At 42.7% G+C, this 16,508-nt stretch overlaps 1 protein-coding gene across 3 annotated transcripts in view; it reads right to left on the reverse strand.

The window, feature by feature from the left end:
- Positions 1-10,434: 10,434 nt before the first annotated feature.
- The window catches only part of KIDINS220 (kinase D interacting substrate 220), a 105,648-nt gene continuing 99,574 nt past the window's right edge, over positions 10,435-16,508 (reverse strand). For all 3 annotated transcript variants that reach the window (XM_076000534.1, XM_076000532.1, XM_076000533.1), the window contains one exon: positions 10,435-15,618. In XM_076000534.1, the coding sequence (XP_075856649.1) occupies positions 15,568-15,618 (51 nt within the window). In that variant the 3' untranslated portion in view covers positions 10,435-15,567. The remainder of the gene's footprint in view (positions 15,619-16,508) is intronic.

Below are 16,508 nucleotides of genomic sequence, written 5' to 3' on the forward strand. Positions count from 1 at the left end.
ACATGAAAATCATTCCAGGGTGGGGAGGGGACGGAGGCAATTAGATACCAAAAGAGGGCTGGAGGCTGCCATGTTGAAGGAAAATACCTACTTGGTTTCAAATATTTTCCACTAAGCCCCAAGCCAACCTCACAGAAAGCCTGTGGGGCAGGGAGCTTAGCAACACCGTGCCCACCCGCAGTGGGGTGTGAGGGGGTGTGTGCACAGACTGGCCCTCAGTCTGCCAGAGGTGAAAGGAGGGGGTCATCTCAGCTCTGTTCTCCTGCCCCAGAAGATTAGCAGTTCTTGCAATCAAGCTGGGACACACCGGGCATGCCCAGATGTATCTTTCCATTCATTTTCTGCCATGATGGAATCAGTCCCTACGAACTATTTGTCTTCCTTCTCCCTGTAGTGATCTGTGACAATTTGTATGTCCCTAACATGGCTGTAAAAAATACGCCTAGTCCCACATGCTCTTCTAGAAGACCCCTGCCACTCCTGCAACAGGAAGGGACATCTATGTCTCCTGCCCTTGAGTCTAAGCCGGACTTTGTGATTGCCTCCAACAGGATGCTATGAAAGGAAGTGACCCTCTGTGACTTCCAAGACTAGTTCATAAAAAGTGATAGGACTTCCGCCTGGTTCCCTCTCTCTTGGGATGATCATCCTTGGTATGGAGCTGCCATTTTGTGAGGAAGCCCAAGCTGCAGAGAAAGACGGTGTGTAGGTGTTGCCTCCAGTAGCTGCTGTCCCAGCTGACAGCCAGCATTGCCCATCAGACATGTGAGCAAGGAAGCCTCTGAGCTACCTCCAGCCCCAGCCACCATCTGGCCACAACTGCATGAAAGACCTGAAATAGGAAGCCTGGCTGAGGCCAGTCAACCCCAGAACTGTAGAACTATAAGAAAAAAATATTGATAATAAATATCTGTAATAAGCCATTGTTGTTTTATGGCATTCCATTTGGAGTTATTTCTTACACAACAATTGATAACCTGAATATGGTCTGGAAAGGTAAAAGAGCAAATAGAATTACTATCTTCAAATATTTTTCTTTATGTAAACCACTTACAGCATTTTGAAAAACTATGTATCCACTCACACATTTTTTTTAAGTTGCCATCTAAAAGTTTTGCTATCAGTTTAAATGTCTGCAAAAGAAAATTTCATGCAAAATAGTTACAGTATTCTCTTCAATGCATCCACTGGAACATTAGCACCATTAGCACGCATATTTAAAATTTCTTCTTTAACAGTCAAAAACTTCACATTATTTTTTCTCTCTGAACTGGTTTTTCTGTTCCATTTCCCCCATAGAATTTTATTCTAATGTGATACATGTTTATACTTGAAAATTATTTATTGATTACCCTATCATACTTTCCTGTAAAAAAAGAATATACATAAATATACAGTAATTATAAATGTTTTTATTTCCAGTGATCACAAATCATTCAACACCTAATATTTTTATATAAACATTAAGATAATATTTTATAGGAAATAAGTCTCTTAATGAGATGAATAAGACTGTTATATTTTTGTAAAGAATGAGCCAGAGTTCAGCATGAACATTTTTAGTTTTTGGAAAAAGGATCCCACTTTGTCACCCTCGCTAGAGTGCAGTGGCATCATCAAAGCTCATTGCGGCTGGGTGCAGTGGCTCACACCTGTAATCCTAGCACTCTGAGAGGCCAAGGTGGGAGGATTGCTTGAGCTCAGAAATTCAAGACCAGCCTGAGCAAGAGCAAGACCCTGTCTCTACTATAAATAGAAAGAAATCAGCCAAGCAATTAAAAAAAAATAGGAAAAAAAATTAGCCAGGCACAGTGGCACGTGCCTGTAGTCCCAGCTACCTGGGAGGCTGAGGCAGGAAGACTGCTTGATCCCAGGACATAGAGATCGCTGTGAGCGAGGCTGATGCCACAGCATGCTAGCCCAGGCAACCGAGTGAGAGTCCTCTGTGTCAAAAAAAAAAAAAAAAAAAAAAAAAGCTCATTGCAACCTCGAACTCCTGGTCTCAAGCAATCCTCCTGCCTCAGCCTCCCAAGTACCTGAGCTACAGGTGTGTACCACCACACAGGGCTAATTTTTCTTTTCTTTTCTTTTCTTTTCTTTTCTTTTCTTTTCTTTTCTCTTCTCTTCTCTTCTCTTCTCTTCTCTTCTCTTCTCTTCTCTTCTCTTCTCTTCTTTCTTTCTTTCTTTCTTTCTTTCTTTCTTTCTTTCTTTCTTTCTTTCTTTCTTTCTTTCTTTCTTTCTTTCTTTCTTTCTTTCTTTTCTTTCTTTCACAGGATCTATCTCTTCCTTAGACTGGTCTTGAACTCCTGACCTCTAATGATCCTCCCACCTTGGCCTCCCAAAGTGCTAGGATTATAGACACAAGCCACCGTGCCAGCATGAATTTTACTCCTGCTTTTTTTTATTTGCATAGATATAAGTACCAAGAAACTTTATTCCCATAAATCAGTAGATGGAAATGGAAGCAGTTTTGTTGGAACAATATCATTGGTTCTTTCAACTTCTTCCAAATAATATGCTAGAAATCGCGTAGTGATTCACCATCAAACATCATTTTCAGTATTCTAGCCAAGGATGTAGCTCAGTTGCATCTGCCTTCAATTTTATTGAGAGTAAATAATTTGAAATCACTTGGCTTGAACATTTCCCCAGGCCTTTGAGTTACTCAACTTTTCCATTTCTGAGAATTATAATATAATAAAAAGGCTTCACCAAGACTGATCAAGTGACTATTAATTTTACCATTTACTCTTTTACTTGGGGCACCCCATTGAACATCTCATGCTCAGAAAGGACTGAGAAAATGGTAATATCAATCGTGTCAATAAACCTTTCCCCAAACAATATTTCTGATAGAATGCTTTTTATATTATGGGCTTTAAATACATTTTGTCAAAAGGGAAAGTTTGTATAATTATTCCAAATGTCCCCATCAAAACTAACTGGTAAAGGGTCCTCATCGTCAAACAAATCAACCAACTCAGACTTACTTTTTGTCATTAAAAAACTAACTTCAAGGGGCCGGGCGTGGTGGCTCACGCCTGTAATCCTAGCACTTTGGGAGGCCGAGGCGGGCGGATCGCTCAAGGTCAGGAGTTCGAAACCAGCCTGAGCGAGACCCCGTCTCTACCAAAAATAGAAAGAAATTAATTGACCAACTAAATATATATATACAAAAACTTAGCCAGGCATGGTGGCGCATGCCTGTAGTCCCAGCTACTCAGGAGGCTGAGGCAGGAGGATCGCTGAGCCCCGGAGATTGAGGTTGCTGTGAGCCAGGCTGACGCCATGGCACTCACTCTAGCCTGGGCAACAAAGTGAGACTCTGTCTCAAAAAAAACAAACAAACAAACAAACAAAAAAACTAACTTCATTTTTCCATTCAACATTCAAATAAATGTGTCAGTAATACCTGCTGGCAGCCCCGTGGCTGTGACTCTAATTCTGCAGGGAGCCTGGCCACGCTGACCACCGCCCCCCACCGCGCCCCCCCCCCCCCCCCCCCCCGTCAAGTTTCTTACCGGGATTGGGGGGTTCTCCCTCGGGCCGCACTTCCCAATAACTGAGGGAGGGAAGAAAGGGTGTTAAATAAAAAACTATCATTCCTGCCGCCCTTCTCTCCAACATATCTCAGTTCAGAACATCCCAACTCGGTTTTAAACATTCCTTCCCTAGTGCGGGCCTCCCCGTAGCAGAAACGTGTTTAAGACCCTGAAAGACGGGTCCTACCGCGGGTTTGGGAGCCTCCCTGCAGCCAGCCTCGCAGTCTTCAGCCTGAGGCCTCTGAGGTTTCGCCTCGGGCGAAGGGTTCAGGCCCCTCTTCGGTGAAGTGGAGAAAGGAGGTTGTAAGAGGCAGGGGAGGGTGTGCTTCCGCCCGCCAGGCACCCAGGTGATGCTCCCGCCCGCAGGTGTGCGCCCCGCCCTCCCGCAGGTGTGCTCCCCTCCGGCAGGTGTGCGCCCCTCCCTCCCGCAGGTGTGCTCCCCTCCCTCCCGCAGGTGTGCGCCCCGCCCTCCCGCAGGTGTGCTCCCCTCCCTCCCGCAGGTGTGCGCCCCTCCCGCAGGTGTGCTCCCATGCCCAACCAGCTCCGGGAAGAGAACAAGCACAGGGAGGCTGTGAAAGCGAATCCCTCACCTCTTGCAGCCTGCGTGTCTCCAGTTTGCAGACACTCCGTCTGGCACTGAGAGAGGCTACGTGCACTTCAGTATTCGCTGCTCATCCGGCGTTCGCTGACTGCTGACTGCAGCTAGCGACGAACCGAGCAGTGCACGTCCCCCCACCCACCTGAAAAATCTAGGGGTTATAGGAGTAACTATAAAGAAATGAAACCTGGATGGCTTTGGATATGTAACATTTTGTTTGTTTTCATTTTCATTTTTAACCAAGGTAATATATGAGCATAATTTAAAAATCCAAACAATACCAAAATGCTCATGATGAGAAACAGCATCTCTGGCCCATCCCATCGCACCCATCCGTTCCACTCCCTAAGGGCAACCCGACTTCAGCTCTGCCACCTTCCCTGGTTTACCTCCCCATATGTAAATAGTGTGTCAACTGCTCTTCCTGGATTTATCAAGTGGAGGCATCCTGTAATCACTTCCTACCCCAACAGCATACATAGACAGTCTTTCTCATCTTCCCAGAGTTATAATCACAACTGTTATTAAGTCAGCCATTAGTGTTTACTTTACTAAAACCACCAAGTAGCAAACCTTACCTCTTTTCTTGCATATACCTTCAGTTTTTCTGAAGCTGATTATCATATTTTCTCAATTGTCTTCTTTCTTATAAGCTTACTTTTAATTTTCCCCAAATTCTCAAATACATCTTTCACCTGTTTGTCAATACATTTTCCATGCAGTCAAAAGTATCAGTCTTTCCCCCACCCATGAAGATTTTTGTCGTTCTGCTTTGCTTCAGTCTGGCTGCATGGCTGTCGGTATGGAATGTACCTTTGCTATAATCTTGATATACTCGACTCTCTTCTCTTTGGGATCCCATTTCCTGGATTGTTTGTCTTCCTATTTCTTGGTTTACTCTTGTTTCGCTGGAGTATATCCTGCAGTAGCTTCCTCAGAAAAGTCCATGTGTGGTAATCTATTAGAGTCCTTGCATGTTTGGAAGTCTTTATTCTACTCTCTCACTTGACTGATAATTTTTTCCTGGATAGAGGATTTTAGGTTGAATGACATTTGTCCCTCAGAATTTAAAGGCTTGTTCTAGTATCTTTCAACTTCCAATATTGCTCTGAGAAGACTATTATGATTCTTTTATTTACATATGAATTATTTACATATGACCCATTTGTTCTTTTCTGTAAGCTTTTACAATCTTCTCTTTATCCCTGAGATACTAAAATTTCATATTAATGTGCTTTAGGGTGGCTGTTTTTATTCACTATGTGGAGTATTGGTGGACCATTCTATCCTTCAGTTTGGGTACTTTTTCTTATAATGTTCTGTGATAAATCCTCCTGTTTACTGTTTCTAGAACTGCCATTTGTTGAATGTTAGATTTCCTGTATTGATTGCCTAACTTTAAAAAAATTTTCCCTTGTATTGTCCTTTTGTGATTTTATTGTACATTCTGGGAGATTTTCTGAACTTCATCCTTATTCATTAAATTTAAAATTTTGTCCATCATTTATTTAATTTCCAAAAATTATCTTTTTGTTCTCTAATTGTTTCTTTTTTGTATATAGCATTCTGTTCTGGTGTGTAGTATCTTCTCTTAGCTGTCTGAAAATATTTATTGGAGTTTTTTTTTTTAAGTTTTCTTCTGCTTGTCTTTTTTTTATTTATAAAAAAATTTTTTTAGTAAGCCAACTAATTTCTTTCTATTTATTGTAGAGACGGGGTCTCGCTCAGGCTGGTTTTGAACTCCTGACCTTGAGCGATCCACCTGCCTTGGCCTCCTAGAGTGCTAGGATTACAGGCGTGAGCCACTGTGCCTGGCTTCTTTTGCTTGTCTTTACGTTGTCTCTGTTTCTTACAACTATGTTTTTTTCTTTATTTTTCCTTGGTTGTTTTAGTCATTCTTTTTTTTTTTTTATTGGAAACTTTCTTAAACTGTTTGCTGTTATTTGGATATATTCAATCATGTAGCAAAAAAAGTTACATAGAAAACACAGACGCTCTATGTTTATAAGATGGTGGGTGTCAGCTGGTGGCTGTCACTTAGGTGGGGTATGACACCCCCTAAATTCCAGGCTTCAGTCCTATTTCAGCACTCTTCAGTTGTTCTAGGATACAATGCCCCAGTCTTGTGCTTGTGGGGGTGAGGAGGGGACCTGGTTGTTAGCTTCCTGAGAGCAGAGCAGGGCATCAGGCCTCCAGCTACTCAGTGTTGCAGAATTTTACTTAATCCCCTTGTTTTAGAACCTGCGCCTCACCCTCCATCCTGTGTCACCAAGCTGGGAGTCTCTATACCAATTTCTCCAAAGAATCAATGTCCTGTAACCTCCATGCAAGGGGGCCGGAAGGGATCAAAGGGTCAGGGAAGGGGTGGTCACCTGCCATGCAGTGGAGCAGGGGCTTTGTGTGGCCATGTGAAGACTGTCGGCCAACCTCCCTATCCTCACCCCCGCTTTCCCCTTGGCTTCAAGGGGACACCCTTGGGCTCCAGGTTCTTTGAGGGCCTTGGAGGGCCCTGTGCATCGACACTCATCTTTCCAGGGCCTCCTGCAAGCCTCGGGGATGTGGCTGGTTCCTCCGCTGAAGCACTTGTCATGACTCGTCTGCTTCCTAGATTCCCAGGACAGTATTTGTTGAACCCTCCCACCTCCTCTACTGTCACTTTCCTTCCTGTGCTCTGTGTTCATAGACTGCCACCCGGGTCAGGAAGGAGAGTAAAGAGATGCACGTGGTCACTCTCCCAACCCGAACTGGCAGACAGTGACTTGTACTCAGACCTGCGCAAATGAGCGTCTTACACCCTGAAGACCCTCGGGTGGCCTCCTCTTTTGGAATTGATTTCAGCAATTAACATCATAGTTTTTTAATATGCTCAGTGGTGGATTTGATTTATTGAAATTGCCAAAAGTCATTTGGAAGAAAGGCCGGCATTAAGCAAGGCCCTTTATAGAATGTTCTATGGAATACTGTCCTACAGGTTGCTCAGGGGGAAAAGGGTTTGGGGTGAGTTAATTTGCAAGAGGCTACAAAACATTTTCTCTTCTTGGGGTTCAAAATGTATATTAAAAGTTCTAGTAAATTATGTAACAAAGCAACCTGTTTGGTTGGATTTTCTAAATGGACCACAGATCCAGTTTACATGTGTGCAACACCTGCTAACATCTTCACATGCCTGGTCTTCCCCAGAACATTCCCAGGGAAAGGCTGAGCTGAGTGACAAAGCTGGTGACGGGTTTTGACCAGAGGCTATTGCAGGCCGGGTGTGGTGGCTCACGCCTGTAATCCTAGCACTCTGGGGTGCCGAGGCGGGAGGATCACTCAAGGTCAGGAGTTTGATACCAGCCTGAGTCAGAGTGAGACCCCGTCTCTACTAAAAATAGAAAGAAATTAATTGGACAACTAAAAGTATATAGAAAAAATTAGCCGGGCATGGTGGTGCATGCCTGTAGTCCCAGCTACTCGGGAGGCTGAGGCAGGAGGATTGCTTGAGCCCAGGAGTTTGGGGTTGCTGTGAGCGAGGCTGATGCCACAGCACTCTAGCCAGGGCAACAGAGACTGTGTTTCAAAATAAAAAGAAGCTATTTCAACTCTTTCAGAAAACCCCGTCACCTGGGCCCCCGTTGTGGCGAGGCCCTGCGGCTACCTGCGCTGCGAAGCCTTCTTTGCACCATTGGAGTGTGAGCACGCTGCTGTGGATGGACTTCTCGACCTCCTTGACTAACAGTGTCACAGAGGTCAGGGGAACCAAGCAACATGTTCTTTGTTTGTGATTTTTTTTTTTTTTTTTTTTTTTTTTGAGACAGAGTCTCGCCTTGTTGCCCAGGCTAGAGTGAGTGCCGTGGCACCAGCCTAGCTCACAGCAACCTCAAACTCCTGGGCTCAAGCAATCCTCCTGCCTCAGTCTCCCGAGTAGCTGGGACTACAGGCATGTGTCACCATGCCCAGCTAAGTTTTTCTATATATATTAGTTGGCCAATTAATTTCTTTCTATTTATAGTAGAGACGGGGTCTCGCTCTTGCTCAGGCTGGTTTCAAACTCCTGACCTCAAGCAATCCACCCGCCTCGGCCTCGCAGAGTGCTAGGATTACAGGCGTGAGCCACCACGCCCGGCCTGTTTGTGATTTTGACGTGTGCACGAGTTGGGGTCTTGGGAATGTTGTCATTTTCCAGTGCAAACTTTGATACTTTGTCTCTGGGTCCCAGAGAGAACACCACCTCTCCTCACCGAGTACTGTTTTCCTCGAATGCATGCTATTTTTGTTCACTGTCCTTAGAAAGACTACAACAAATGCCAAGATTTTGATTTATCCATTTGTCATTCAAACTTATGGTATAGCTTTCAGAGAGTCTTAACCTTGAATGTAAGTCATCCCTCAGAATACATGCGCGTCTCTTGACAGTTAACTCTTCATTCTCCTGGTACTTGTCATTTGGCTAAATTCACATGTTTTACCTTTCCCACGATTCTGTGACTGCCTTTTTACTTAGATTGCCTTCTATACCTTCTATATCCTGTTTGTTTCTTGCCACACTCACTTTTGATGTCTTTCTTTCCAATCAAGGCTCTTCTCTATGTACTATATTTTACATGAAAACTTGACTTCACATGAACTTTGATATTTGCTCGAGATAATGTTCACTTCCTTTCAAGCCAATGCATAATAATACATTATTCTGTTTTTTAAGGCTGCTGGAGCAAAATTAATCAGGCAATGTTGAGACTAATGCTGTTGCACATTAAAACAAGTTGCAACATGCTGGAAAACATTTTGAGCCTGGATTTTTAAATTTACAAATTAAGAGTATTAGACCAGACTCCAACTCTACAGTCTCTTTGGAGACATTTAAAATGCTTCGTCTATAGTTAAGCTCAGGACTCTTTTGTTTCCATAAGTTATACAAGAACATTCTTATTAACTTACTCATTAAATTTATCTAAAATGTTTGAGATTCAGTTATGTTTCAGCCTATCGCAGATGTTCCAGGAACGAATTCTGCTAACTTGCGCACCAAGGTCAGGTCCGACCCTCGGCCCAGCACCTCGCATATAGCAATGAGTGCGTGAGTGAACACTTCCATAGTGTGTAATAAGTTTTTAAGCTTCAAGGGTTACCCCCACATGGACAAATGCATTTCAATAGACGGTGTTGAGACACTGTGCCCAGAGGCGCAGCGCTGCAGAGGAAGAAAGGAGCGTGCATTCTGGAGGACAGACTCGCGAAGACAAGGTCCATCTGTACGTTTAGTTTCCTGAAGATCTCTGGATTATTTAGGAAAAACCAGTTAAGTGGACGACTTTGGCTGAGAAATCAGTTTGCACAGGAGGGAATCGGGGTCGGCCATGGCAGCGCCTGAATGCCCACCTGGGCTGTTAGAATTTGATTCTGCGATGACAGGTGAAGGCCACGCTTGGGAGGCTCCTTTGGCGTTTGTGCCCACAAGAAATGAAGGGGGGGGGCTGGAGGCAGGTGACAGGGTCAGCGACATTCAAGATGGGGGTACTCCACAGGGAGCTGAGTAGTGATGTGGGTGGAGTGCAAACCTCTCAGATTTGGAGTCAGAAAACCCAGCTGGTTCTGCTTAGCAGCTGGGTAAACTTGAGGGGTACAGAGGTCCCAAATTCTTGAATCTTCTTTTCCCGCACCAAGAAACAGAGATAGTAATAATGTCAGTGTTCTAGAGCAGCGGTCCCCAACCTTTTGGGCACCAGGGACTGTTTCCATGGAAGATAATTTTTCCACCAGACGGGGTGGGGGTTGGTTTTCCAGATAATTCAAGCACACCACATTTACTGTGCACCTTATTTCTATTATTAGTACATTGTAATATGTAATAATTATACAACTTGCCATAGGTTGGGGACTACTATTCTAGAGGACAGTTATAAAAATCAAATGCATTATTAGTGTGTAAAAGCTATAACTTTTCTGCATCTCAGTCTTCTCATTTGTGAACTAGGGATAATGACAGTATCCATTTTATAGGATTATTAGGATCTAATGGGCTACTCAGGTGAAGTGCTACAACAAGGTCTGGCATGTGGCAAGTGCTCCAATTGTTAGGCAGATACTTATATAAAACTAAAATGTCACCAGACCATCTCAACCCACTATCTGTTCTCTATTATCTATGTGTCTATTGGTCTCCTGACTCTGGTGACTGATTTGTCATTATCAAAAGGAGAAGGGTCCTTGTTTTGCCTATTTCCTTTTCTTCTTTCCTTAGGAGACAATGACCAGAATCATTGGAGGAGAAGCAAAAACAAACAAAAAACTCTACTGCAGTAATGATTTTTAAAATAGATATATATTTCTTATATATTAACATTTATTAAGCATTAAACTGTTCAATAATATAGTATGAAGAAAAATACATATAGTGGTATTAGGATTCTATCTAACAGAACACTGACAATGACATATAAAAGGGCAAGTATATGAAAACCAGATAACAATAGCATTGCAAATAAGATGAATATATTCAACATTATAAATAAACTTTAATGTAGTGGTCTAATTCATGAACAATAATGGGATGAGGGACATTAAAAATGTCAATAGATTTTTAACCAAATATTTGATGTCGTTAAAATAGCTAGTAGGAACAAAGATGTCTGATGTTAAAAATAATCAAGACTTTTTCCTTATGACTATAATTCACATGACTATACATTAAGAGTTTTACCTTTCTAAAGCAGACAACCCTCCGAGAGACTCCAAACCCCATTTTAAAACAAGAAAAAATGATGATGATGATGATGATGTTACAGCAAATAAAGCTAAAATTAAAATGTATCTTGGAAAAATGTGAATATTGACTCATTCCTAACTGGTAAGGAACAATGAAGATAAATCTAGTCCCTAGAGTGGGCATTCTAGAGCCACACTGCCTGGGCCCGGCCCCGGCCCTGCCACTTACTAGCTGTGTGACTTTGGGAAATGACTTAACATCTCTGTGTCTCAGTTTCTCATTTGTGAAGTGAGGATAACAGTAACTATTTTATGAGGTTGTTGTGAAAATCATATTAGTTAATACATATAAAGGCCTCAGAACATTGTCAGGCATACAATATATGTCCAAAAAAGGTAAGCTGTTTCTATTACAATAAATGCATAAATAACCAAAACGAACATAGAATGAGGAATAACTAATAAATATTCAACAGAAAATGTTGAATTTTGGGGTCAGTTGAATATAAAATCATCACCAGCCTATTCTTATTGCTAAAGATACAACTCAACATAATCAAATGTAACCATGCCATATGTTAAAATAATATCACATTTCATTAAATCTGACAAGATACCATCAACTGTAGGAACTTTAGGAACTATTAAGAAAAAAAAATGTTTCCATTGATCTTATTGATTGCAAGACATACTCTAATTTCACATAGTCAAAATGTAAAAAAATGTGTGTCTTAAAATCGAAGAAAGTCTATGAAAAAACTGCAAAGTGGTCCAGGGAATTGGGCTGTAGAAGAGTTTGTTTCAAAACAAAAATGCAGACCTGAAGTCTCATTTCCCCACTGCCTTCTAAGGCGGGGGCTGTATCTCTGGGACAGGTGGTTTAGCATCTGGTTAACGATCAACCTCTGGTCCGCCAGGGACAAGGACGTGCACCGGGCCAGGGAGCCCCACAGGAACACATCCTACCACACCTGCCAGGTACAAGGAGAAGCCACCAAGAGTTACTGTCACCACTGTTGGGGATGGGGGAAGGAGACTAAAGAAACAATAGCAACAGAATATTTATGCCATAAATATATATAATCATATCTTAAAAATCAAGCAGATTCTGGGTGGGTTTGATGGTCCAGGAGTCCCTTGAATAAAAAGCATCCCAGAGGAGCTGTGAAACTTCCTCTCCTCCCTCCCGCCATTTTTTTGAGACAGAGTCTCGCTCTGTCACCCAGTCTAAATAGAGTACAGTGGCATCATCATACTTCCCTGTAGCCTCAAACTCCTGGGCTCAAGCAATCCTTCTGCCTCGGCCTCCCACGTAGCTGGGACTATAGGCACGCGCCACCACACCTAGCTAATTTTTCTATTTTTAGTAGAGGCAGGATCTTGCTCTTGCTCAGGCTGGTCTGGAACTCCTGAGCTCAAGCAATCCTCCCGCCTTGGCCTCCCAGAGTGCTAGGATTACCGGCGTGAGCACCGCGCCCGGCCAATCTTTCCCCTCTTCTTAACCTTGCCTGCAACCTGCTCTGCATTAGAAATTAAGCTTTTCAGTGCATGGAAAGAATTGGCTTATTGAAAACCACTCTTCCCTAAAACCCTTCTTTGAGTCAGGTGTTAAGATTTTAACAGACCTCACCATCAGAATAAAAACTGCACACGAAGTAAAACTTAAGAGATGTCAACAAAAATAACTGACTGCTGTTTAATACGAGATGAATGCACCACGTTGGGTCCACTGTGGGTAATCCACGTCAACGTCTAAGGGGCAAAGACTCTGAAAGGCTCCCCTTCCTCCAGGGCACAGTCACAGACTTCCCATCTCAGCAGGAGCCATGACTTAGGAAAGCCAAGGGACTGTGGGTAACAGCGCCGTGGGCATCACTTACCGGCCTGGACACGTGTGACCCTCCACCCTCTCTCCTCCCCTAAGTGTCGACCAGATGCAGAAGGTGGGCAGAGGGCTCTGAAGCCTTGCAGGATGGTGGAGCCCAGGATGAAGGAGCCCGGGTCTCCGGAGTCTCTATGTGAAATTAGTTGACAGCGAATGTGACATGAACAAAAAAATAAGCTTCCAATGTAGCAAGCCAGTAAGGTTTGGGAATTGCTGTTACAGTGGTTTGCCTACTTCCACGTGATAAAGAATTTTTCAACCACCACGTAATGACTCACTCATATATAAAGTAGTCTATACGGAATCCCAGGATAATGTGCTCATTTTACGTCAGTCTGAGTGGTCTGAGGTGGGAGATGACAGCAATCGATAGGGATGGTCGTTGGAAATAACCGGGCTCCCTGAAGCAAAGGTTGGAAACCGAGCTCCGGATGGGGTAGGTCACATCTCGGACTTTGTGATGGTCCTGGTACTATCCCAAAGAAAATGCAGAGTGGAACCGTTTAAATTTGATTCTAGAATTATATTAATTTATAAGATGGGCATCTTCATGAAGGACTAAGCCAAGTACACAAAAGGATTTAAAAACACAGCCAAGAAGGACGCACAGCCTAGCACGTCAACGGCGCTTGTCGAGATGGGCTGTGGATGCCATCCCTGGGAGTGTTTACCAAAATATGCTGCTGTGTCTCAAGAGTCCTGAAATCATACACAGAACAGCTTACGGAGCAGGCAGGTAGCAGGGTGAGTGCAAAGCGAGAGGGAAGGTGGGCCTGAGGGGCTCCAGCGCCACCTCACGTGCAATGGTATTTAGGGCCTGGGTAGGATTCGCCAGCAGATTCTCCCAGCTTAGCCCCCACATACACGCACTTGACTCACTCACTCAGCAAGTGTTCACCGACGTCCACTGGCCATCTGAAATCTAGGGTTTAGTCTAAAAGCTGTCTTGAGGTTTTTCCCATTCTACTGCTCTAAGGAATGTTTTCTGGTAAAATAGGATGAGTACATGACAACCTCAAAAAAACTTAAGACATATCAGTAGAATTTAGTATGTAAAAACAAAACAAAACAAAACTTCAGACAAAAAAATACTGAAAAAAAAAACAGGTAAGAGATAGCAGAGGGAGAAAACCACAAAGAACTCAAAAAGAAAATTTCTTTCTTTCTAAACAAAAAGTTTAATTTGCAGTAAGTATAATAATATGAAGTCTACAAATTCAGAAACACAGCTAAAAATGTGCAAGTATCAGGAATTATGATAAATTTGAAAGTAATCTAACTTTTTATCAGACATCTGCCCAAGAGGATGCTATCAGATATGAAATGTCAGTTATGTAGAGTTTATTTTACATGCTTTTTGCTATACATTTGGGCTTGTACCTAAAATTTCATAAAAGGAAAACTTCATTGGAACTAATTTACAGTCTACAACTACTGAGAACGAACAGAGCTGGCAGAGGTGAACCGATCTCTTCTCCGGCCGGCGGGACAGCAGGATTACTGAACGGTGGGCAGGCTGTGTCTTCTTCCCCCTGACATTGGCGAGGAAGCCAACTGAGAGGAGTGACTCGCGCTGTCAGGAGAAATGAGAAACGAGCTTGGGTCTACGGGCAAGGAACTAAGCTCTAGAGCCCCTGTTGCCTTGAAAGAAAATGAGGTAAATAAGTATAAAATGTTAACATGAGAAAATGACAGTGGACAATCAAGACGATCTTAATTATTTCAAACAGCTTAATTTGAATACTTTGGAGGATATCGTTCTATATTCTTTCCAAAGGTAAAATGTCATTTACTCAGTTTGATGTTATTATTCCATGTTTTGTCAAGTCCCAGCAAAACTAAGAAAGGGTTCCTCATACATACCACTAGTATAAGTAACATTACAAAAAGCATATTTAACTGGGAGTATGAAGGACTTAAGTGTATTCTTCGTAAACAAATGACTCCATAGGCAGATTCTGCGTATTTTTTGAGCTTTGAAACAGTAACACTGCCTGTATTTCACATTAAGTGACTCAGGATATTGCTAGTTTAGGTTGGTCTTCACATAGGTTTTTATTGACCTTTATAAAGTCATCCTACTAATAGTTTGGAAATAATTGTTCTTCCTTCTTGACCCGACCCCTTCATTCTTATAAATTCTTCATTTCCCAAAATGCCTCACTGTGCTGGAAATTCAGGTCGAGGCTCGTGCCACAACCACCCAGGCCCCACGCAAAAGGGGATTCTGCTCCAAGTTCCACAAAGACCCCGTCATGAAACCTTCCACCCACAGCACGGACGTGTGACACACCAGACTCTGACGCTGGCGTTAGCCAAAGTGGTGGTGTGCGGGTCATTTTACTTAAAAAAGCTTTGACCACGTAGGTAACAGTACTTAATTTCTAGCAATCACTTTAGATGTTTCTTGTGACAGTGATGAGAAATATAAATTCTCTAACGGGTGAGAACTTTTTCAACAGCCAGCTTAAAAGTGCAGGCATGCACCGCCTCACAACGGAGAGACATCCTGGGAAACTCCTCGTTAGGTGACTTCGTCCTTGTGCCAACATCACACAACGCACTTAGGCCGAGGCAGCGGTGCGGCCCACTACGCACCTAGGCTGTGTGGTCCGGCCCGTTGCTCCCGGGCTACAACCCTGGGGAGCCTGTCACCCTGCTGATTACTGTAGGCAGCTGTAACACAATGGCAAGTAATTGTGTATCTAAACACAGCCAAACATAGAAAAGGTACAGTGAGAATACGGCATTATAATCGTATGAGACCACTGTCACACATGCGATCTACTGCTGACCAAAGTGTCCTTATCGGGCACATGACTGTAGCTGACTTTGAAAACTAATTTTTTTTACCTACCTTAATTTGTATCCTCTGAAGAGCTATCTATCTCAAGAACAGCATTTTCTTCCTAGGCATGAAAGGGTTTAAAATTATGTAAGATTCTAAATTCTCTATTTAATCAGTCTCAACCAGGGATTCTCAACCTTTGTGATAAGCCATTAAAAAGCCATCAGTGCTGGCTCACTCTTATCTATAAGTTTCTATTTTTCAGTTCATTTGCATAATTATGGCCTACATTTAAAATCCTGAAGTAGGAGGGGGTAAAGAGGCCCTCCACCCTGGAAATCAGAGACTCAGTCACTTCTGACAGCCGCCCAAGGCTGCCCACCCAGCCCCACCCTGGCAAAGTATGCGGCTTGTTTCTTCCCTTCTGCCAGGTGGCAGGCTAGGTCCAGAAGGGAAGGTGGGGAATAATGGAGCACAGATATTCAGTTTCAAGTGTTTGCCAAAGAAGTTAATCTTATGGCACCTTCCCTTTGACCTGTTTGTTCTCTTCTCAGGGTCACTCACCCATCAAATGAAGCAGAATAGTGCATCTAGTTCGCTCCAGCTCTTGCTAGCTATGTTGCCGTACTCAGGAGTTAGCCAGTAACTCAGGGGTTTTTAAACTCTGGGATACTTCTAAATAGGCTGAGAATTCCTGGTGTAACTAAAAATTATGTTGGTCTTAAAATCTTTTAAATTTAGTATTTTAGCCAGAAGAAAAAAGGATTTAATTTCATTCAAAATATATCTTCTAATGGTTAGTATTTGTAAGAAACAAATCATAATTATAAATATATTTTACTGCAGGACTGTAACATGCAAATGATCTAGAGTTCTCAAGATGAGAATGTTAGTAAGTTTCCAAAATTACTTGGCTAGGCAAATAAAATTATTCTACCCACTATATAAATAAAACAAATGTAAGTAAAATATAACATGAAGACAAATTTTCCTTTTAATATCTAAAATGTT

This window comes from Microcebus murinus, chromosome 3, assembly GCF_040939455.1.
Source record: "Microcebus murinus isolate Inina chromosome 3, M.murinus_Inina_mat1.0, whole genome shotgun sequence".
Classification (NCBI taxonomy): domain Eukaryota; kingdom Metazoa; phylum Chordata; class Mammalia; order Primates; family Cheirogaleidae; genus Microcebus; species Microcebus murinus.